This window comes from Procambarus clarkii, chromosome 40, assembly GCF_040958095.1.
Source record: "Procambarus clarkii isolate CNS0578487 chromosome 40, FALCON_Pclarkii_2.0, whole genome shotgun sequence".
NCBI lineage: Eukaryota > Metazoa > Arthropoda > Malacostraca > Decapoda > Cambaridae > Procambarus > Procambarus clarkii.
This window is the reverse complement of record NC_091189.1, coordinates 11,522,319-11,548,366: the sequence shown is the minus strand read 5'-3', so window position 1 is coordinate 11,548,366 and position 26,048 is coordinate 11,522,319. Positions and strand designations below refer to the sequence as shown.

General features: G+C 37.1%; 1 protein-coding gene across 1 annotated transcript in view; it reads right to left on the bottom strand.

Annotated features, from left to right (window-relative positions):
* The window catches only part of LOC123757894 (STE20-like serine/threonine-protein kinase), a 73,494-nt gene that overhangs the window by 27,735 nt on the left and 19,711 nt on the right, over positions 1-26,048 (bottom strand). Inside the window, 5 exon segments of the mRNA XM_045741818.2 lie at positions 897-1,211; positions 9,517-10,582; positions 11,891-11,961; positions 13,380-13,458; positions 25,245-25,346. Of these exon segments, the coding sequence (XP_045597774.1) occupies positions 897-1,211; positions 9,517-10,582; positions 11,891-11,961; positions 13,380-13,458; positions 25,245-25,346 (1,633 nt within the window).

The following is a 26,048-nucleotide window of genomic DNA, read 5'->3' as shown; positions in this document are numbered from 1 at the left end:
TGGAGAAACGACGATGTTTCAGCTTGATAATGGTCCAGGATGGACTGAAATGTTGTTGTTTCTCCATTTTGTGATGTTTGGTTCTGTCATCAGATCTTCAGCCATGTTATTGTGGCTCATCATCTGCAGATAAACATGAGCAGTCAAGTCAAAAAGTATAATAATACAGTAGAGTACCTTTAAGCCAAACCAATTTAGGCAAAAGCAAGGTGAGAATTAATGGCTATTCTAGATTATATAAACTGTACCTGTAACTATGTACAGTACCAGAATGCTAACCAAACATGAAGGAACTTTACCATTTTTTCCCCTTCTTATATTTATTAGATATATTTTTTGTGGGATGTATACAAGAAATGTTTGGTATTAATATCGTCAAATAAGTGTGGACTTGCACAAACTGGTAGAAGAATTGGAGGAACTGCTCAGAGGGTAAGAAACTGGATTTTATGGATATAAAACAAGAGGTAAGATATAAGAGTAATGTACAAATAGAATGGCAATATCAGTTAAGCAAAAAAAGTTTGAACAAGTAGATAGGGCAACATGATAGAAAAAAACAAAAAAAAATTATCAGTGTTGGTTGTGATGGACAAAAGTTTTAGGGCTGTGAAGAAGCAAAAGGTAAAGTTAATAAGGAAGAACTTTTGAGGAGAGATGAGCAATTATGGAGTTGGCTTAGTACTACTAAATTTAATTAAAGTTTTTTCTGTTACGAAGGAACTGAGTACATGGTAGTACTGTATTAGTAATTTGTTAGTTAGCTGTTACCACTTGGTCCCAACCATGATGAAAACCACCCGAGTACAGTATTATAACAAAATTCACATTAAAAATATAACTGGTAACAAAAAATAAATATACACTCACTGGCTTTCAATGAACAACATGCTTACCTTTTGTAACTGAATCTGCAACCACCACTTGGTCTGGCATAACTGTATTGTTCACATCCTCCTTGTCTGGAGTTAATATCACTGAGGAGCCTGTAAGAGTAACATTGGATATGTCCCCATCCTCCTGGGAACTCTTGCTGGATGCTGTGTCTCCAGCACTTGCAATTGCCGATTCTAAAATTCGTACTGCCTGTTCCTCAGCCTCGGATAAGGATGGGGATGAGGAAGTTGGCAATTGAGAAATGGAATCTTGCACATCAGGAGATGAGAGAGACTCCACTTCACCCTTAGAGCTTTCATCAACAATAGCAGGACCTATGTGTCATAAATCGTAAAATATATTGTATTATGATCATAGGAATTATAGCTGAAATATTATGTTCATAATTTTTCACAGCCTTAAGGTAAAGATTCTCATGCAATTTTTTTCATGCAACAGGCAAAAGCATTAAAAATATATGACCAATAATAGCACTGTTCAAAGGCACACAGCTCACTTAGTGAAGACATGAAATAAGGTGAAGACCTAAACAGGGAACAGAAATTTAGCAACTCATTTCTTAGTACACTGAAAACATGCACACACAAGCTCTTCAATCCATGCATCTAATTAGTCTAAGATTACCTTAAGTCAAAACATTGGCAGAAAAACACATATAATAATGGTGCCAATTTAGTTAGATCCTATTTCAATAACAAACAAAAACATTTGAAACAACACCCACCCCTTTAAATGTTGACATTAAAGATTGCAAAATGCAACATACTACATAAGTAAGTTGTCTTAATAAATCATGCATTGTACATTATATACAGCAAACTATTATGAATATGTTGACAATTATATGCTCTAACTTGAAAAGTTAATATAAAAACTGATATCAATTGAAAACCAATCTCAACAAAGATAAGAGGTAAATAACAAATATGTATGTATAAATTGTAGAGATGTAACGATACCAATATTTTGATCACAGCCAATACTACTAATTAACTGTCACCAATACTCTGGTACTATTAAAAACCCATACCAATACCTAGTATCTGTTTTCAGATGTTAAAACTATACCAACATGTGTAAAAAGAGTAAGTATTAAAGAATTGACCGAAATTTGACCTGAGCTAAGAAGGCCACCCCGAGTAGGGGTGGCCTTCTTAGCTCAGATCATCTTGTCAGGTGCAGTATATCAATCATTCACCGTCATGACAAAATAATTGTTAGTGAAACAATATAAATATATTTTGGATCAGATGATGCACTGGTGCATCAAAATATGAAGCTAAACGTAGCAATTGATGCACAGTTGCATCATCAGAAACCAAAAGTTTTAAAGATGTTACAACCCGCCAAACACACACCGAAACAACGTTCGAACAAGTTTTAACACCTAACCAGTTATAACAACCAATATAGCAAGTTGTAACAACGTTTAGTACGTTATAAACATGTTAAGCCAAGATGTAACAACTTTATTACAAGTTGTAACAAGCTGAAAATAAAGACAGTTACGGTTTGTGTTTCCAGGGAATAACATCCCAAAAAGATGATACAACACATTACATGATAGTGTAAACAGATAAAGAAAAACCACAACATAAATGAGGCAAAGTTAAATTAAGATATTCTATACTATGCGAGAAAACCTTTCGAGCAGGATGATGGAATTGAATCGGTCAACCCGTTCTCGCAAATTTAATAAGTCAATATTGACTTATTAAATATGTGCATAGGTGACATACTTAACATAATAGATACCCTTAAAAAGATTCATAGAAAACACCGACCTTACCTAACCTTGTTAGTATCTTAAGATAAGCATCTTATTGCTTCGTAATTACAAGTATTACCTAACCTATAATAGGTATAGGTTAAGTAATAATTGTAATTACGAAGCAATAAGATGCTTATCTTAAGATACTAACAAGGTTAGGTAAGGTCGGTGTTTTCTATGAATCTTTTCAAGGTTATCTATTATGTTTAGTATATCACCTATGCACGTAGTTAATAAGTCATTATTGACTTTACGAATTTGCGAGAACGGGTTGGAATCGGTGTACTAGGCCATCCTAGATACACATTATCCATTCGAGTATGGTGTTTAGAAGTAATACAACCCGAGGTCTGCCCAAATTTACAAGGAGTTTGGAAGCACTGAGATGATACCCAATCCAATTTTTAGGCACAATTTGAAGTCCAATGAGCAATGTGTGTCTGTGTTAACCTAAGACACGGGTTAGATTTCACTGCCATGCTAGATTTTCACTGCCATACAAAGATTTTATCAAGAGAAGCAACACACTTGTGATTTATTAGTTTCTGTGCCATATAGTCAGCTCTAACCATATGGGCATACATTTTGGGAGCGATCATGTTCTAGCAAGTCAGGAAGTCTTATGCCAAAAGCATTATTGAGAAAATAGCGTATGTTCAAAGTTAATTCAGTTTTATTAACAGTACATGAAATATTAAAAATACTGAACCTATGTTACAGTACATGTTTTACTGTCAATAAAATGCATAATATATCACTAATTCTACACTGTGCTTAATATGACAGACACTGACTTGATGGAACAGTACACATTATGGAATGCACTTTTTTGCCTTAATCCTAAGTTGAATACTGAATGCCCTTCAACTACAAAATATACATTGTATGAGGCTTGCACCTTTATAAATGTTAATTTAATACGAAGAATTTTTCAAATAAAGAAATTATGACATGGTGAAACCCAGTCAAAACCAGACCACCACCAGTGGTTTCGTGACTCTTGCCTTAAGTCCATGCATGATAGAGCTACTTCTATCATAGCTGTGTATAGTCCACAAACAAACAAGCCATGATTTCAAGGAACTGAAAGAACAGTTATATACCTTGTACTGAAAAGAGTTTTTAAAAGGAATTAACCTTGCAACTTCCACAGCTCAAATGTGATCCAAAACTAAAACAATCTCACCTTAACAACCTTAAACTTGATCAACATTCCCTATCAGCTCATGTTATGCTATAAGAGCAGCATGCAAGCACTTCTAGAATGCCAAACCTACCTTATAATATACATCATCCTAGCATGTATATTATAAGGTATATTATTTTGGGGAATGTACATACATCCCCTAAAATTTAAAACTGCACTTAACAATGGGTAGAGTAACTTCTCTTGACGAAGATGGCATAACAGTTTTCCGGGGCTACTTGCCCCTTCCCTCTCAACTCATGGCTAGAAGTGAACGAAAGTCTATGGTGAGGTGTCTAACCAAGCCACTGGAGGCAGAGCTCTATTATCCCTATACTTAAACTAAAACATCAGGCCAATATCTTTAAGGCCTTTGAGAGGATTGCTCTCAGCAGGTTGATGCCAAAAAATCCATATCAACTTGCTTATAACTTCTACAACTTTCTTCTAGGGAGATAAAATATCTAAACCTGCTTTGTTGAATACTGTATCAAAGTGATAAAGTCAGGAACTTTCACCGACTTCTTAACACTTTGGTGCACCCCGCTCGCCACCCCTCAACTGTGCGATATGGGACCCAGGGTGTCACGGGAGTGCGCGTAAAATCTGAAAAGTGTATACAGTGGTACCTCGGAATGCGATTGTCCCTGTATGCGAGATTTTCGGAAGGCGAGGTGTATTTACTCCAAAAATTTGTCTCGGAAGGCGATGGTTACTTCGGGAGTCGAGTTTGAACGCGAGTTTGTTGATACGCGTACAGCCGACCTAGCGCGTGGTCGTTCGGCGATCGTCGCCCCTCTGCCCCGCTGCCCCTCAGTTCACCATTGTCTCGCGCGCAGTGACTACCCCCACATCAATTCTTGTCGTGAATTTTCAGTGTTTTGTTGGATTTTTGGTGATTTGTCTATACAATTTGTTATTATATATCTCACCATGAGTCCCAAGAAAGCCAGTGGTAAGGATAAAGGCCAGAAAGCTCATGTGAGGATGACAATAGAGCAGAAACAAGAGATCATTCGAAAGCATGAGAACGGTACACGTGTTGTTGATCTTTGTAGGCAGTACAACAAAGCGACATCAACAATATGCACTATACTTAAGAAGAAAGATAAGATTATGAGTGCTAATGTGGCAAAAGGAGTAAGAACATTAACGACACAAAGACCACAAATACTTGAAGAAGTGGAAAAGTTGTTATTAATTTGGATACACGACAAGGAGTTGAGGGGTGATAGTGTTTCGGAGGCCATTATTTCTGAGAAAGCCAGGGTGTTGCACGAAGACCTTCTAAAGAAGACCCCTGCAACGAGTGATGCAGAAAAGAAAGAGTTTAAGGCAAGCAGGGGCTGGTTTGAAAAATTTAGAAAGAGAAGTGGTATCCATAGTGTTACAAGGCATGGGGAGGCAGCCAGCTCAGACAAACCAGCCGCTGGACGATTTATTGACGAATTTAAAGAGTTTGCAGAGGCTGAGGGATACCTACCGCAACAAGTGTTTAATTGTGACGAAACAGGACTGTTTTGGAAAAGAATGCCAAGAGGACATACATTACCAAGGAGGAAAAATCCTTGCCTGGACACAAGCCTATGAAAGATAGGTTTACGCTTGTGCTGTGTTCAAATGCGAGTGGCGATTTAAAAATTAAACCCTTGCTAGTGTATCATTCTGAAAATCCAAGGGTTTTCAAACAGTATAATGTGCAGAAAACCCGTTTGTCTGTGATGTGGAAGTCTAATAAAAAAGCATGGGTGACTAGGCTTATTTTTTCGGAGTGGGTGAATGAAGTGCTGTGCCCTGCCATAGAAAAATATCTGCAGGAGAAACAATTGCCACTCAGAGCCGTGCTTCTCCTTGACAATGCTCCTGCTCATCCTCCAGGCTTGGAAGATGATTTGATGCCTCAATGCAATAAATTCCTCACAGTTAAATTCCTTCCTCCTAACACCACTCCTCTAATTCAGCCTATGGACCAGAAAATCATAGCGAATTTTAAGAAACTGTATGAAAGGGCACTTTTCCGGAAATGTTTTGAAGTGACTGAAGCCACAAACCTCACCCTCAAAGAGTTCTGGAGAGAGCATTTTAACATTTTTAGTGCTTTAAAACTCGTTGACAAAGCCTGGCAAGAAGTGACTCAAAGAACCCTGATCTCTGGCTGGAGAAAATTGTGGCCTGAAGGTGTGAGAGAACTAGACTTTGAGGGGTTTGAGCCTATAAATGATGCGCCTATTGTTGAGGAAATTGTTAGTCTAGGCCAGAAAATGGGCTTGGAATTGGATGGTGATGATGTGGAGGAGTTGGTGGAAAAACACAACGAAGAACTGACCACCGAAGAACTCCTAGCCCTTCAACAGGAACAGGAAGCCAACACAGCAGCGAATGATTCTGCAGTGGAGGAGGAGGTGGTGGCAACAGCACCAGCGAATGTCCCTTCTGCAGTAATGAAGAAGGTGTGTCAGATGTGGGAAGAGATTCAAACAACTATTGAACACACTCACCCAGACAAAACTGTAGTAGGCCGTTGTCTTAATCTTTTCAATGACACTGTGATGCCTTACTACAGAGAGAGCTTGCAAAGAAGGGAAAAGCAAGCTTTCATGGACAAATATTTGGTGAAGAAATCGAGCAGTGAACCTCAACCAGGACCTAGTGGCACTCAGGTTAAACGTCCCAGGGAGAGCACACCAGAAAGGTCCTCACTGCCTGATGTGATTATGGAAGGGGACTCCCCTTCCAAACACTAACTCCTCTCCTCCTCCCCCCTCCTCACCATCTTCCATACGCCTACAGCACTCGACAGTAAGGTAAGTAATAACTGGAACATACTTTTGTAGGTTTATTTAGATGAATTAGGTATAAAAATTTAGTTTGATGTGGGGTTTTTGGGGTAGTCAGGAACGGATTAATTCATTTCCCTTTATTTCTTATGGGGAAATTAACTTCGGAATGCGAGTTTTCGGAAGGCGAGGCGTCTCCAGGAACGGATTAAAATCGTATTCTGAGGTATGCCTGTACTCTCTTCAACTTTGTCACCTTAATTCTCGTCCTACGAGATTAAGTTTGGTATCATTGTGTTCGCAATAGAATTCTCTACAGCACTAAATGCATATAAACTCCAAAAGCCCGGCTAATTACCCGCAGCAAACAGAGAAAGTGCGAACGAGTTACCCAGGAGCGCGCAAACGCGATAAAATGTTTTCACTATTTTCACTCTGGTCACCTCAATTTTTATCCTAGGTCTTTAATTTTGGTCTCAATGGGTTCGCAATAGAATTCTCTAGAGGAACATTAGCATATCAAATAAAAAACCTGGTCACGCTCCAACCGCCGACGAGTTGAAGACGGGCCACGCGTTAGCCGCGAGTGAGTGCTCAGCCGCCTTCCACCTACACTCCCAATTCCCGCCCTTTTCAAGCCTTTCTTTCGCAATTTTCTTCCTGGAAGGGCCTTGTTCATGATCACTATCCATCGTGGAGTAAGCGTAGATAGTTTCTTAGTTTCTAAAGCCGCAGTAAGAAATATAGCCACGGAAAATAGGCGAAATGTTCACACGTTTGAGATGCGAGGGGAGGCGACATTGGTCACAACAGTGGAGCGAAAGCAATGGGCCCACAGCATGTGCCAAGCCGCCTGAGGGCCACGAGGCTCAACAAGGGAAATGGGAAGACATCGGCGCGCATTTTAAAACCAGTCCCCAAAAAATTGGATAATAACCTGATTTTTGGCGATTATTTAAAGTGGATGACGCAATGCTGCGTCATCCCCGGAATTACCGCCAGTAAACGGATGACGCAATGCTGCCTCATGCCCGGGTGAAAGTGTTAAACTGCTTTTGACAACTAATAGGAACTCACCTTATCTTGAGGTTATCTTGAGATGATTTCGGAGCTTAGTGTCCCCGTGGCCCGGTCCTCGACCAGGCCTCAACCCCCAGGAAGCAGCCCGTGACAGCTGACTAACTCCCAGGTACCTATTTACTGCTAGGTAACAGGGGCATCAGGGTGAAAGAAACTCTGCCCATTGTTTCTCGCCGGCGCCCAGGATCGAACCCAGGACCACAGGATCATGCGTCCAGTGTTCTGTCCACTCAGCTACAGCTCCGTAATTGACAGAAGCCACCGGCTTCCTGTGACACCTTGGTGTCACAGGAAATGAACCAACATGGATCAAGGAATACTTGTATGTAAAATAATCAATCCTTCACAAGGAAGTAAATATCAGCATTAATGTATCCTTTGAAGGGGGGGGACAATTTAGGGTAGGGTGTGCAATCCTATACTTATCAAAGTCATTTTTGGTGACTAATAGCCAACAAGTCTGAACAAGTCGAGCCATTTACTATACAGATTATATTTGTATTTAAATATTGTAAACAGCAGTAACTGGCTACATGCTTTCTTGGCACGCTTGCCAATAGATAGAACAAAGTTATTGTTCCCACAGGAAAACTATAACCCTATGACCAAAAATATGCTTGAAATCAATGAAGAGCAAACATGCTTTCAATTAAATTAATAAAATAAATCCAATGTGATTACAGACAAAATAACCCTAAGCACCATGCCTTCCATTCCATTCCTCAGTGTTGCAAGAAAACTTTGAATGTCAAACAGGAATCAATTACCATATACAGTAGTTTTAAGTTTTTGATCTCTCTCATTAACATATAAAATAAAACTGTTATTAATACCTTATAACCTCAGGCAGCAATTTGAAATGATGTAATATTACAGTTATAAAACATATGGTCCATATATATAAACCAGTTACTAATAGTTCTTAAATCTATACACTAAATGAGAATATCAGCAGTTCAGTAGAACTGGCCTTGAACTCTCAAGTTTGTATAAACAGTGTAACCACACCATGACTTGCTATGGTGGTCAAGTTTATTAGTATTTATAATTATTATTATTATTATTGTTGTTACTGTATTATTATTGTTTTTAAGAAGAATAATAGACAGGCTTCTACAACTGTGTAGCTGCCTGTTCATATTTTGTACAGTAGGCTCTCGCATAGCCTTGTGCTACACAAACACGTGCACACTGATCATGTTACATGCCAAAAACAGGAATGCTTTTCAAAGACCAGCCAAAATCACCTTATTTCAATCATATCAATAAAGCACCCGCCTGAACATTATTACTAAGTACTGGTACCACTTCTTACCCATGAAATGCAAATCATACCATGCTCTTTTATATTTTAACTTGAAAAACATGCTCTAGCAGAGAAAATTATGCTCTATGTACTCTCACTATGCGAGGGTCAACTGTATATTAAATTTCAGTTTGTTATTGGATTAACTAAACAACATTGGAAATAACTATAATATCAGTTAAAATTTCAGGCATTTACCAAAGAAAAAAAGAAGTGCAATAGATCTTAGACAAGAACACAGTGGGTGTAAAACGATAATACCAATTAACGTTTAGTCTAAATATAGTGGTGTAACCACTTTAAGCAGCATGAAATAGAAAACATCACAAAAAGTTGCATTCAAGAATATATTAATTAAACATAGCTAATGAGAATACAAAAGGTAAGCATGCTAAAGCAAGCATATAATTATTTATGATGTGCAAGCTGAATATAGCTAATTTATCTTGTTGATGCATTTACATCAGTGCATGCAATGCAAGTGATATAAATTGCTCACCAGAATATGTGACTACACTCTCTTTTTTCACAGGTGGCTGGCCCTGTAAAGGTTCAGGGGGGGTCGGGGTAGGGGTCCGAACAATTACAGTAGCATCACTTCCTATAGATGCAATTACTGCCTCCGGTGAAGTGGGGGATAGAGCTGCAGAAGCTGGTCTCGCTGGCATTGATGACGTTTTTGACTCATTCGCAGCTTGGTCAGAAAGAGGAGTGAATTGTGGCTCGGAAGAAACTACTGCTGATGAATCTGGCACAGAAAATGCTAAGGCTGGGACTGGGGACAAAGCAGGAGATGGTGAAACAACTGTTTTGAGTTCTATATTACCAACTACTGAAGATATTGCATTTTCGGTTTGCTCTTCTTTGATTGGATCTACAACTACTGTGAGACCAATTTTTGTCTCTACTGTCTGGGGTTTAATTTCATTTGAATGGACTGATTTAACATCTGGAATATTTTGTGCACTTGAGGATATTTGGTCTTTTCCCTCTTCTGACACCCTATTATTTACTTGGTTTGCATTATCAACAACATCTGCTCTTGATATATTCTTTGGCTCTTGGGTGTCAGATTCTCTCAAGGATTTCTCACCACTTTCCATTTTTTCCTCTAACACAGTCTTTTTAGCTGGCTCATGAACAGAAGTTACACTTAACTGTTTGTCATTCTCCTTTTCATTTGGGACGGAAGGAAGATTTTCTACGCATGGAATGTCTGCTTTTGGCATTGTCGGTGAATGTTTCTCCTTGGGTACCGGACTTTCACCAATGGGTAAAGGTTTGGGTGCCGGGCCCTTCCCTGAGGGTGTGCTGGTAACTTGTTCACTTGCAGTACTGCTGGGAGAGAGGCCAACACCTGACTCACCTACTAGGTCATCAGACGTTATGTCCACAGGTGATGGGGCTCTAGGTTTAGAGGAGGTGGTGCTAGCCGGGACTGCGGGTGCAGGGCCCTTCTTAGAGGGTGTGGAAGAACTAGAAGTGGGAGTACTAGCTGGACTACCACTAACAGGGGGAGGAGGAGCAGGTCCCTTTCTCCGCTCACCTGAGACTGGCGCCACCACCTGAAAATTGTGGGCAATGTTATTTAAATTCATTGCAAATATTCAACAAGTCAGCAGCAGCAAAACTGAAAAAGTACCATTATAAAAATCATAATCTCTACATGGTAATTAACAAGATTTTCCTAGACTATATAAAACACACCCAGGGCCCTTGAACTGTACATGGCTTGTGTGTGTGTGTGTGTGTGTGTGTGTGTGTGTGTGTGTGAGAGACTGCTAGGTTCAGTGTAAGCCCCAGGTATAGTCCTTGTCTTGTTTTCCCCACTAATATCAAGTCAAGCCTTCACACTTTCAAGACAAGTGTAGATCTCATACACATCAACCAAGTCAACACCAGACCCCTTTCTCACACTTTCTAATACAACATATATGAGAGATCATGGCTTAACCCTTTTAACCCTTAACCCTTAATTTTTTCTCGACTTCATTTCAACACATATTGACCTACAACTTTCACATATTCAAGTATGAATGCCAAACAATGCTGATTAAAACATACAATTAAATTAACGAATTAAAACTAACTTTATTCATTGTTGATAACTTCAATCTCTGAAACTAGAGTTTCAACTTTGATTGGCTTCTAAAATTCCAGTTTTTGACCGATTCTCACTATTTTTGACACTAAGTGCTCAGCTGCCTGTTTTACAATCTCTTCAGAATAAGATTTTTCATAAACTTTATACATTTGGAATTATATATATATTTTTTTTTGGGGGGGGGGGTCTAAATTTGCTGCATATTTCAAATGTCCTATGATTTTTTTTACAGTAAACTATACTGAAAACCTATATTCTAATTTGATGAAAATGAAGATCATATGCTATTCTCAGAGAATAACAACATTAAATGAACAATTGATGATAGTTCATATTTTTTATTCTGAATTGAAAATCTGAAGTTTTCAATATTCAATTTTAAAATTAATTTTGATTCTCTTGTTTTTCAAGTTACGCTGTGATCATTTAGACAAAGTTGGAGCACTTGCCTAGTTGATTATGCAAAAAAAATTGGAAAGTGTTAGTGCAAGTTTTAAAAACTTATGTTAAATTATTTTATGTCAAATCATATATGTAAGTATTGCACAGTTTAAGGGTTAAAGCTGGTCAAGCCACACCCAAAATACACAATAAATAATTAAATTTAAATATATGCAATAGAGCTATCAAAGCACTTCAAATGCACTTAAAAATAGGGAGACCCATCTTACTTGCTTCAACACTGCCACCGAGACAGTGGCCATTACATAAAGTGCAAGGTGAAACCAACATATATTAAAAATATATACACACATGTAATAGAACTCACCTCGTTCTCATCTTTTGCAGGGCTGGGGGATTTTTCTTCAACTATTGTGGTAGTGGAATCCTGAAGCTTACCTAGATAAGAAATAATGAGCTATATTATATGCATACACTATACACTTTCTCCTTCATAAAACTCCAACTGTGGGAAAAGTTAAAAGAAATTTGTGTAACTATTTTCTACTATCTTTAACTTCCCTTGCCTATGCTTCCCAATTTGATCTTGGGCTTCTATTTCCAATTTAATTACTATATTTGCTAGTATATAAGATGCTTTATTATTTTACAAAGAAATATTTAGAGAAAACATTTTCATGTATATTTACACTTTATAATAATGAAAACTAACATTAACAGAGCAAAAAAATTAACAATACTTATGAAGTCCTTTGAGTGGGCTGCTGGCTTCAAATATACTATACACATGCAGGCGATGAGTCACACTAACGTGGCTGAAGAATGTTGACCAGACCACACACTAGAAGGTGAAGGGACAACGACGTTTCGGTCCATCCTGGACCATTCTCACAATCGACTTGAGAATGGTCCAGAATGGACCGAAACGTCTCGTCCCTTCACCTTCTAGTGTGTGGTCTGGTCAACATACTGTACACATTTAAAGCCATATTGCACAGCTTCAGAGGCAATACATTACATTAAACTTTTGACAGTTTAACGTTGATTGACTTGCCAAGTTAACTAGACTATATCTGGCAATGGCTGGATAGCTGACTATGACTGACTGGCTGACTCTGGCTGGCTGACTCTGGCTGGCTGATTGATATTAGCTAAAAGACTTGACACACTGGCTGGCAATGGCTGGTTCATTAAGGCTCAATCTAGCCGACTTTCTGGCCCACTATGGCTGCCTGCCTGTCTGCTTTTTATGCCCTGACCACCAACCTCTGTCTCAGTTCAAATGGCTAAGGCACCATCCCTCCTACTACCACCATAAAGGGGAGGCAGCATACTATGTCTAATGATATTATTTGTATTTATTTACAATGTCTTGTAATTATTCTTGTATATATATAATAATGTTCACCATTCGTACAATTTTTAGCATTAGGGTATACAAATGAATGAAAGTTGTTTGGACTCGAGGTCAAGAGAACATTTTGGAATCAAAGGGGGGTATATGATAAACTCTTATATAATTACATGGGTTTTTAAGACCCCAATTTATCATACAAGTTATCCCAAAACTTTAAAATATGTAAATAGATATGAATCTTAAAATCTACTTTCCAAAGCAAATTAAATTGTATATTGCATGCAGAAGTATTAGGTACTAAGTCTACAGCAATAATTAAAAATTCTACTCCACAGGTTTGCCTTCAAAATACATGGCAATATTGTACTTCAGTAAACATATCAAAGGTGCAGGGGCAAAAACTGAACCCAATTTTCTGTTAATGTATAAGAAGATAATCCAACAACTACAGTAACTAAAGTTACTCGAGCCAAAATTAAACTGTAGAGTATGAACTTACTGGTGGTGGTAGGGGTTACAGAGAAGGATTCTTCTTGACTAGGATCATCTTCACTAATCCGGGAAATACGCTGATGATCCTGGAACACCCAGGAAACATGAGAAACCAACATTTCTCTACATATTTCAAGGCTAATATCCCTGCCATCTACCTGACAGCATGAAAACATTTTTTATCATAGTCTTCAAGATGACAATGTTCAAATCAAAGACAAATTACTGGATACACTTTACAGAAATTAAACCCAAGTATGTTAATTTCTAACTATTTTGCTTAAATACATATCTATACATTAAAAAAAAAGTTACATTAGAAACAATTCTTTCAAAATTTTAATTTATACAATATTTAGAAAGCCATTACAAATTTGTTGGTAGTTATTAAAATATAAATATAGAACATGAACAAATAATGAATATCAAAGATTCTACCATGATCAAAACCATTACCAGCCTCTGAGCTGACCATCCTTATACTAAAACGTAAAAGAACTTATGACAATTACAGCAGTATGGAAATTCCAGTAATAATACAAATGCAGTACCCTAGCTTTACTAAAAATTGCCAGATCAATTTCTAAGACAAGGAATGTTTGTGACTGTAAAGTTGTATGCTATCTTTGCATGCTGAGATGTCACTGCCTTACACAGGAGTTGGATGTAATTAAATCTTCATAAAAGCCCTTCGAGCAGCCTCATCTGAAATACTTGTTTAAAAGTGTAGAACAGAAACACAAGACAAAATGCAATTCAAAGTAATTATTTCATGCAAAATCTCCACTAAATATTAATTACATGCACAAGCCCAAAATACTCATCTCCTCAGACTCCATTTAAACATCTTATTCTGAAAAATCATCTTCATGATTTTTTTTCATTTTAATCATGTTAAGCATGATATTTTAAATTAACCAAAGGAATTCGTCTTTGTATAGCTTTATAAATCAAACATTCAGACGAAGTGAGTATTCACGTAACATAGCATCATCAACCTGGTATACAGAGGAATGCATGCCAATAGCTTATAGAAGACAAGTAAATAAAAGTACCAGCACACTAACAGCCAAGAGGATAAGGAGGTTTTACTAATCTGAGGAGTGAAGGTGTACAATACATCAATGCTTAATAACTAAATTATATTTATGTGACCTGACTAAGCTGAACTTCCAATGCACAAGTTGGAGAAGTACACCAGGAAAATGATTTAAAATACAATTTCAATCAGGAGTAGCGTTAAGTAAATTTGCCAATCATAACGAAACATTAGCAGATATGTGAAAGCAAAGAGCAGCTTTGAAATACTTCTCAAAGAGTAGATCTGATCTCTCTCTCGAACAATTGTGTCTAGGTGTCCAACTGTGCAGGGAAGCTCCCAGCTAAGACTGTACTAATTATGACATACCTCTGGCAGCAATGCCAGGTCCATGGGGGGGCAATCAGTGGGGTCAAGAAAGGGGCAATGTAAATAGAACCAGCCACCAGACTCAAGTTACAGCAGAAACTACAGTATGATCAGCTATGGACAACACAAGGTCTTTCAAGAGGTTACATATTATTATGTGAAGCCCCTTGAGTGATTAGTGATGAAGAAGCTGCCTCCAACTGACCTTTGAAAAGATTAATCAGATAGTATAAGCTCTAAGAAAGCTGATTTCATAAACAATTATTGTGAAGACAATAACAGTACATACTTTTAATAAATCCTTAACAAATTTTGTAAATTAGAAATTCTCTTAGTTGATTTTAATGAGTATAGTAATTTTCTTTCACCAAAATGGCAACAAAAATCTACAAAGTTAATAAAAAAAGAAATTCATCTTTTGAAGATCTTTACGAATTCAATATTTACCAGCTTCTTTATAGTAGTTAAATTCACATAAGTTTCGAAGAAAATATCATAAATAAAGAAAAAATCACATGTATCAGGGATGAAAAGTTAATGGATGTGTCCATGTAATGTAATAAAAATGATGATTTGAGAAATCCCGACACAACACTCACACTGGAATGTGTTCATATCCTACAATAAAATGTTATGCTCTCATTTTCAGGAAAATTATTTATATATACTGTTCTGTACTTTTTTTAAATTGTGTACTTTATTGCACTCTTATTTTCCAAGTTCTCCAGTAAAATAAAAATTATTTAATTTTATAATAATAATTCCAAAACATGGAACCGAATAGAAGTGAGGCACAAATTCATCTATCACCCATTATTTATGTTTGGAAGGCAGTTACATACAAACCTAAAGGTATGCAGGCATAATTAATCTACATACTGTACATGATAAGGTATGGTGTAAAGGCTATGCTAATTAGAATTCCTATACATGGTGTTCTCTATTTGAATAAATCAAAATCATAAAAGGACATTCAGTGTACTGTAGTTTCTCTAAGGCCAACAGAAATTTTATAATACACTTGCCATAGTATTTAGTATTTTCATGGACATTATCAACATTACCCAATTTCCCAATTTTATGGGGTATGGGATAAAGAATGGCACCTATCTTCTGGTGGGACAAAAAATGGCTACCCCAGCCCAAATTTCTCCCATACTGTGGCAGACTTTGTATACTATTTATATAGTATTTTGAAACAAGTTTCCTGTTAGTCAGCTTCAAACAATTCTAGCAATTATGTTGCAGTAAAATAAGCATTATTGAATTTGATTAGGGTAGTTATATATAAAATGTATAATAATTATTATTAAAATTAAGATGTCAATACATCTATTCAAGCATACAAATAATTTCAAGCTCAAAACTTTTGTCGAGCACATTCACAGAAATCTAAAGGCTTTCCCCCCCTTCACTTTTAACAAATTTGTATTCTGAAATAAAATTAAGGGTTTCTATAATCCACCTACATCCTTGACACCTAAAAATAAGTGTACAGTGTAAATGAAGCAACTATCACTTCTTTGCACTGAGAAATAACAACACTGTATAAGGTTTAATTTAAGGTGGCCTCTAAAGTATAAATAAATAGGGATGTGTTAGGGCTAGCAAAATCAATAAAAAACAATTTTTAATACCTGGTTTTAATAAACCAGGTATTAAAAATCCACAAAAGATAGGGGATGACGAACATTTAATATCAGGAATATGTTACAAAATTATGGGAGACCAACATTAATGTAAGAAGGCAACTTCTTTGCTTCTCCCACAGCAGTGTGTCCATGGGGAACTGATGGAAACTGGTTTCTACAAGTGAGTGTGTGTGTGCACCTCAAAGATTTTGCTCTTAATGCCTACAGGGAACAAATTCCTAACATGGCTCTCTAACACCTACACATAACAGGGACATGCCTAGAAACTTCTCTAAAACACCTAAAGAAAACAAGCATGTGTCCTAAACTTTTCAACTAAATATGGATTTTACCCATGTAAAAACAAAAATTAACACCTATAAAAGCTTGGAATGTCTTGAGAAAATGCATGTTCATTTGCACGCAACATTTATCCCTGGGAAAATTCCTTGCCATGCATCACCAAAAGCACCAATTCAATCAATGAACACTAGCTACTGCCGACACTCCTGTAGTCATTCTTTTTCTCTGTTCGTGTTAATATAATTTGTATAAAATTCACATATTTACCCATTAATTTGTCAAATCTCATTTCGGCCAAAACAAATCCCTTTTGCACTACATCATCTGCCTCAAAAATCCTACAGCATAATCCAGTATGTATTTAAATGCCTTTATTCACATTGGCATATACTATATCTGACTATGCGAGGTTAGTTTCAATGTCAATCACCAGTGTGTTATTCCTACCATTTGTCAACAAAGGCTATTACTGTAATTACTGTACTCATTACAAATGTCTGCCAATAGATTACTAAGTATCTCTTCATCTATAGCAAAATATGTAATATACATTAATTTGAAAGAAACTGTGACAATACAATAAACTTATAATTAATTTATCAAGACAAGTGAACCAAGAGCGCTTTAACCTAACAGCTTATGAGGATGTGTTAATGTTTAGGTTGAAATGTGTGTAAATGTTACCATCACACGAATATGAACATGACACGAAAAAGGGAGGGACGACACAACATTAAAGACTAGCACTTGCTAAACACTTCATACAAGTGTAAACAGAACAGCTTTCCTTACCAACTCTCTTATACTGTTCCCTTTTTTTTCTTTTTCCCTTCTGAAGGCATGGAAATAAGCAAAGAGAGGGTGTGCTAGGGGCCAAAGGGGTGTTCAGTGCAAAAGCTGCTGCATATACCAAGCCAAAGAATTAGTAATTACAAAATATGTACTTACAAATATGACAAGAAGATTAAAACATGTCTATGTGATACAAATTCCACAAAGAGCTTTAAAACTAATACAAAAAATGAAATGTGTTTTGTACAAATCACCAAAGTCAGCATGCAGTACCTCCTAAAAAAAAAAAAAAATTATGTGGCAGTCGTTGTCATAACGTATCACTACAAAAACAAGTTGTGGAATTTGCAACACGTTTCACCGGCTAGTAAAAGTAGTCTAGAAATTACTTTTTTAGAACTTTTCATTTGCAGCATCATTAACAGGAAATGCCCTTTATAAGGAAAGATTTTAAATATGCTAAGTTATTAAAAAACTTGCAATATCCCTTACTTCTTTACCAGAGTTTAAAAAAGATCTTGAATGAAATTACAGTAAGTAATTCATTAATAGCAAGCTATAATATACTCCTCAATTCTAAAGCAGTACTGAAATAGCTTAAAATTTATGACAGTTTGACCTACAAACTTAGTACAGTATTAACTTAGTTTGACCCGTTTGCTCCAAAATTTGCCCTACATCTTTTCGAAGGGGGTAGGGAAGGGGGGGGGGGGTAAAATTTTACTTTCAATGATTTCAGATGGAACTGCAATTTTGTTTAAACATAATTGCCACTGTATTCATAGCTAATTACAGACTTTGGCATTAATATAGAATTATCTATATTGAAAACACAAACACACACTGTCCAACAGTATAACTCAAGAATGCATAATTTCCAGCCAGTTGCAACTTTATGGGAATGACTGCCTCGCCTCTACTGCTAACACAATGTCTGGCATACATTATCTCCACCACAGTCGCTGTCAAGCTCTATCACTTAATTTGGAATCAAAGAGTGAAAACAACCAGCACTCAATATCAAACCCCTGATCACACTTGACAACTGCTGGGCCAAGAGATACAAAGGACATTGACAAGCATGTGAAACGTTTGGTGGTATGGTGTGCATTATACCTAACTGGTCAGTGGTAACAGGTGGGTGAAGCTTATATTATGGCGGCAGTATAGCATTTGTAATTAAAACCTTGACAGTAGTGATACAGGGATTGGGGTAGGGGATGTTTGATTTTAGACCCTATGCCAAGCACTGTAACGGGTTAATGACCACCTTTGCAATGCATAATTATACTCATGAAAACACATAGGAGATGGATGCAGTGTGAATGCAAAATTTTGAAAGGAGCAAAGGGGTTAATTATATACAAAGTGCTGCTTTAAAACTGGGGGCCTATAAAAGTTTACAACTCTGCAAGAAGTGATAATGCTGAAACAAACTAATGTATGGTGGGAAATACTATTTAGTTGCCCTATCCATTAAGTACTTACAATTATCACAAAAAATATCAACATTCAAATGTTAACAAAGACAAGTCACCACCAAGGTTAGGCTATACATCAAACTTCAGCAGACAAAAAAATATATATTAAATCTAGTTACATTATATATTTTAGTAAAAAAATTAACAGCTAATTTAAAATGAATAACTACACATTCCCATCTTTGTGCAACATTAACGCATCATACAACTAACATCCGAGACTTTCAGACTGCTAGACAAAAATCTAATTCAATACTGAATAATGAATTAATGTGTAATATATCAATAATTAAAAACCAGCAGAATCAGTATTCCCAAGCCGCTTTTTTGGCATATGACACAGAAGCAATTTAATTAAAATAATACTGTATAGAGAGTACTATGGGAAATAAATAATAAATACATTTGATACTCCATTCATTATAAAAATTGAGTGTTGTGCACTAAAGCTTTCAATCCCTCACCCAAGCCTTGCTTGTTTCTTTAGGAAAATCTTAACAACACACGCAGAGAAATTTCCAACCCTCCATTTCATTGATATAATATCCTAGAGTATATTCAACTTTCAAATTTTGGCAATTAAATTTTCTTGTATATATTTCAATGTTTAAGTAAGAGCTACATGGAGGCATATCAGATCATTATAAATTACTGTACATCTTATCATGCTATCAATTAGAAATAATCATCATAACCATTTCCCACTTTCATGTGATGGAAGGCATCCATTGTGAATATAATATGAAGAAGGCTTAAACATGTCACAAAATTACACCTATCCAATAACCATACTAGACAGACAACATAGTATCAAAGAGAAGCCCATTGCACTCCAGCAAATCATTCTCAGCAACATTAGCTGTGCAGTCATCCTTACCAAATGTTACCAACATTTGACTCCCTCTTCATAAACCCCTGCAACTTAACCTTGTTCTCCACTACATATTACTCTCAGTTCAAATTCAATTCCTGCATTCACCATGACTGCTCATATACTTCTTTGCTTTCCTCTTTTCCTACCCTAAAAATTCAATTTAATGCACTCTTCACCAATCCACCATTCTTTCACATTACAGTACAAAAACCACCTCATATCTTGCTGACACTCATTCTTAACTATACTAATTCTCCTAACAATGCACATGTTTCTCTTAACATTCCACACAGCCATATGAGCCTACATTGTTTCTGGGCTTGGGCAGACCTTGGATCTAAAGTCAATTTTTCCCTTTCAGAAGAGATACTGTATTTGGGATGCTGGATCTCCCACACCTATCCCCCCAAATCCTTCATTGCAGGAAATGTGTAACTAATTAAACCACATACTGATAGGCACAGAGGGAGGGGTGTGTGACCACAATTATATTGGCACAACAGTATCTCAGGGCACGTCCCAATGATATCATTTATTGCCAGATATAAGTCTAACACAAAGTATATGTGATGGCTCCCCCACAACTTAAATGAACTTGTCATAAGTGGCCCTACATATATCTATCTATAATTAATAAGCCACTCTCCAGAACACTTTTGGTTGACATAGGCAAAGAGTCCACACTGTCATTCCATCCTTACACAGACTCAGACATTTACCTAAATACTTTTCAACGTGACACTTCCTTCATCTGTCCTGCACCTTTATGATGTCACCACCCTGGGGTGGTGACATTTAGGGGCCTCGTAGCCTGGTGGATAGCGCGCAGGACTCGTAATTCTGTGGCGCGGGTTCGATTCCCGCACGAGGCAGAAACAAATGGGCAAAGTTTCTTTCACCCTGAATGCCCCTGTTACCTAGCAGTAAAATAGGTACCTGGGTGTTAGTCAGCTGTCACGGGCTGTTTCCTGGGGGTGGAGGCCTGGTCGAGGACCGGGCCGCGGGAACACTAAAGCCCTGAAATCATCTCAAGATACCTCAAGATAACCCTTTATTCTGCACTTTAATTAATCTGAAGCCATTATTTTTTTTAATTATCTTGATTTGCTCAAACCACCTAAACACCCCCTACTCTTTACTCAAACCACATTAACATTTATATTCCATGTTGACTCCTTTCTCTTTACAACAACAGTACTGTACTCTGTCATTTACATTTTCTCGAATGCTGAATTAAAAACAAAATCAACAGCCAGCATTTTCCATTAGTGCACTGCTGCACATTTTCACTTCTCAGTCAGTTAATTAACCATTTACCCTTCACACCTACATGATAATTCCAAAGTACAATAAGCTCCACAGAAGTAAAAATCAAATAATAAATAAGAAAACACTCAAATGAGCAGCTACAAGAGCAACTACAACAAAAAAGATCTGGTCATCAAGTACTGTATCTAATTGTGACTGCAATACAATGTAGAAAACCATCAAGAAATAATCAGGTGACTTGTACAATGCTTCCATTATGCTTTAAGAGTTCCAAACAGGGTAATAGATTTGGAATTTGCACTCCCATATTCTGCAATATAGTGACTTCTGGTTTTACTTTTATTCTGGATAAAATGAAGATTTAAATACTATATTCAGACTTGTCCCAATATCCTACATTTGACCAACGTGAGGCTAACTTCCACATCCATTGTCTGTGTGCGCCAAGGAACAGGGAGGTTTGTTATGATGTATGTTTGTGTTGGTAGCTCCTTCCACCTTAAACCCTATAATTGATTTTGAAAAATATAAAATCTTCAATATGTATGCTACCAGTAGTGCTTATGTGCAGCCCTGACCAGAAAAGATAAAAAATTCTACATATTTAGAACAGTATACAGTATCGGCTATTGTAAGGAAAAGCTAAAAAGAAATAGTCTATATGAAAACACCAGAGAGACCAATATTGTAAATAACTGTGGCAAAGTTACATCATGTATGTCATGTTTAGCCCTTCACACAGAGGCAGAAAGTAAATGTATTTTTATATTTATGCTTGGTTGAGTCTGCCCTCATTTCTCAATCATCTCATTTTTTTTAAATCATCAATTTTTGCATTATGGACTTTTAATTAATGACTTTTTTCAGTATGTATACTGAAATAGCTATGAAAGGTTTGTTTAAAACACAATATGTGGAAGCTGTGTATATATGGCACATTGTAAGCAAGTCAAAAACCACACCAGTGCCATTTTACTTAACACTAACTCACTCTTCTCTCTCTATGCACACACACACACACACACACACACAGTATCTGTACCCTATTGAACTCCCTGTTCTGTACAAATTACCTTACTGCCTTATAAAAAAAATTAAGAAATGCAAATCTTATTAATTAATGCAAACAACTACTCAACCTCTCCAACTGACTTTTAATACCCCTCTGTCAACTTGTCTTTTAGCAACTACTGTACCAATTCTTCTCTATGCATGTACTGGGAGAGTGAAAACATAACTGGAAAAAGATTACTATTTATTGGTCTTGGATACCAAGGGGTACAGACACCAGGTCAGTTATTGTTTCTAAACCTAATTTATCATAGCTTATTCTTCAATCCCCATGCTCATTATTTTCCACATCAAACTCTACCCTTTCATAATCATCTGGTTTACTCCTAAATGTGAACAGCTGTCATTGAAATTCTCTCATGCAAACCAGCTTTTACTTTTCAACTTCTTGGGGCAGTATTTTTGCCCACTACATCATTCTTGGCTAGTACTTACACATCCCCACATCACCTTGGTTTGCCATCATCTAAATGTCATGCAATTCTCTCACCCTATACCAACCTATAAGGAATTCATATAGTAACTGCCATCTCTAAATGCTGCTAATTTACTTCCACTCATCTTCCTGAAATTGAAATCTTGGAATTCCTGCTGTAGTTAACATACAGAGAAACTAATCCATTAAAACAAGATCGTTCCTGAAAAAACGTTTACAAATAAAAAGATCCAAACATTTTCCCAACTGTTCTTAGAATGGAACTAGTTCACTAACTAGTTCACCATGTTTCCTACTTTCAGTGGGTGGGAGGATATCAGCCCATAATAAGAACCCAAAAAATACAAAATAAACATACATACATACATACACATACATACATACATACATTATGTCTTTCACACTGCAAATTGTAGGGTCATAGAGAAATAGAAGCATCACACTCCAGAAAACACATTCATATCACTACCACCACACTACATCACATGACTAATTGTATAGTGCTCCCAGCATGTTGTCAAACAAAAAAGGCCTAACAAATGTCAAAAATTAATTCTTTATTATAACATTATTCCATTCTGCCTTAATTCCCTATGGTACCATTCCTCATGGAAACTTCATATATCTTCACCATTTACTCACTCAATGACTGTCCATCTACTTGATCATCCCCTTCCCCCCTCAAATTCACTTAAAATACTCTCTTTCCCCATTATCATCAACCTATCTGTAGTATACTTGGAGTGGGTTCTGGGAGCTCTTCTACTGGGAGCTCCCAGAAGCCTGATATGATCAGTTCAGCTTCTGCTGTATTTTTTTAATCTCCCTGTTTAATTACCTGTTCTATGAGAAAGACGTGTGTCAACCAATGATTGAGCAACTTGTGAACCCCCATATTTTTTTTTCTTAAAATTTACATTCCAGTTTCATGCACATGCAGCACCACCATCTCACATTTGTACACAAGGGTTGGTCGGCACTACAGTACCACTCAATTCAGGTCTCTCTTTTTCTTATACAGTACTATCTCATTCTTCATAACTACTACTTACATGCAGCAACCACTTTCCTTCACTGACTTACTCTACTCTGAACATCTCCTTCATAAATTTCAGTTTGGTTCGACTCACAATCAGTCACGGGTTTGATTATCGGAAGGGGGAGACATAGTCAGGCACACTTCATTTCATCTAATGCTACTGTTCACCCAACAGTAAATTGATACCTAACTGTTGATATCTATTTGTGGGGCATCTATTTGTGGGGCATCTATTTGTGGGGCATCTATTTGTGGGGCATCTATCTGTTGCAGGGTTGCATCCAGTGACAGTTCAGTAGTTTGACCTTGGAGGGACCTCAATACAAGCCTAAAAGAGTTGGTGTGTGTAGAGGTGAGGGTGCTTATTTTAAAGCTTCAGTGATTTTTGTATGTGAGAAAAGACTGCTAAACGTGAATGTTGATCAAAATAATGGTGAATAATGAAGCCAGCTGTGGTACAGGAGTAAATGTAGATATTCTTAGAGAGATTCATCAGCTTAATTAAATCATAATTTAATAATCATTTTGCCAGGGGACAGGAAGCTTGTGTATGTATACATTCACTTTTAGCAGTCTTCTCATATACCAACATCTATAAAACCTTAAACTAAGCCTTTACCACCCCTTCCTCCACACATGCTAGCTCATTAAGCTTGTATTGACGTCCCTCCAAGGTCGAGCTACTAATCATTCCCAGGATGCATGCCCACAACAGCTGCCTGGGTACCTATTCACCGAGTACCCATATGAGCCACAGAGACATTAAAAGAATTTTTTCAGTGTCAGGGTAGTTAATAAATGTCATGCATTGGGCAGTGATGTGGTGGAAACAGGCTCCACACAGTTTACAGGGGTTGTGTACAGGAACCTGTACACAAGTTGATTGACAGTTGAGAGGCAGGACCAACGAGTCAAAGCTCAACCCCCACAAGCACAACTAGGCAAGTACTGCTAGATGAACAAAGGCATCAAGTGTAAGGAAATAAGCCCAACCGTTTTGGTTTTGTCTGGGAATCGAACTACGGATACGCGATTGAGAGTCAACAACATACCCACTGTACTACCTGATGAATTTTCATCCTCCACATTTATCAAGCTTCATGACCATATACTCCTAGTTCCTTCCCCCCACACATCAGCCAAGGTACTACAACACCAGTTAAGGAGCTCGGGACCATTTTTCCCAAAACACGGTCTTCCGCTTATTTCCAGTCCTATTACATCCGAGCCATCAATTACTAATTGGAGCAGAGGGCCAAACAAGCAAAGTGAAGGTGCCCAACTGTCCAACCATATTCTTACTTATATTCAATCATCATTCCATCCATGTATACACTGACCAGTCATGTCTATATGACATAACTCTTGCATTCTCCTACATCAATATGAAGCTAGTCACTCATTACACCATAAACATTTCCCTATCACTATTTAAAGTATTCCAAAATTATTCTCTTAATGCTACTGAAAAGCACAGAAAATGTGTTAGTAAATGCCACAAACCAACAATTAGATCACAAGCAGTACAAAACATCAATAATTATAAGTATTACATAATTAATACTCACATCTACATCATCGTCCATATCCTCATCCACAACTTCAGCCTTGTACTCCAGAAGAAGGTCGCGGATGGGCTTCACATCTAGATCTTTGCAAATGAATGGATGCTGAAAAAATGTAATTTAATGATCAATATTTTGGATAAAAATTCTAATAAGGACATCAATATATACATAATAAGTGCCACAAATTTAAAAATGCTATCAATCTCATGTTCATGCTAAAATCTAAGAGGTCCAGCATATGTTGACCAAACCACACACTATAAGATGAAAAGACAACAACGTTTCAGTTCGTTCCCATTTACTCCTTTTATTACCTCCTACATATCCTTTATTGCATCAATCTTTTGCCTTGCTTTTACCTTCCTCCAAGATTTCCTCCTCCTCCTCAGGGGGCAGTCGCACCTCCACAGATCTCCAGTATCAGCTCTTGATACTGGTAATGGCTTCAAAAGGGCCACCACTTACGGGCTATTCATGCCCGTGCCACCTTTTGGGTGGCTTAATCTTCATCAATCAATCGTCTCTTCACATTCGACTTGATAATGGTCCAGGATGGACCACAACATCGTCTTTTCATCTTCTAGTGTGGGGTTTGGTCAACATTCTTCAGCCTCGTTATTGTTACTCATCATCTGCACATGTGCAGCATATTACATGAATTTAGTCATCCACTTAAAATTATACAAAATAAGCCAGATTTTACCAAGTACTGCAGTTGATTTATAGTGTACTCCCAAGATGTGCCTGGGAATATATTCCTGCACATCTCATATTTTTCTTTACCATATATTTTAGTTATACTTT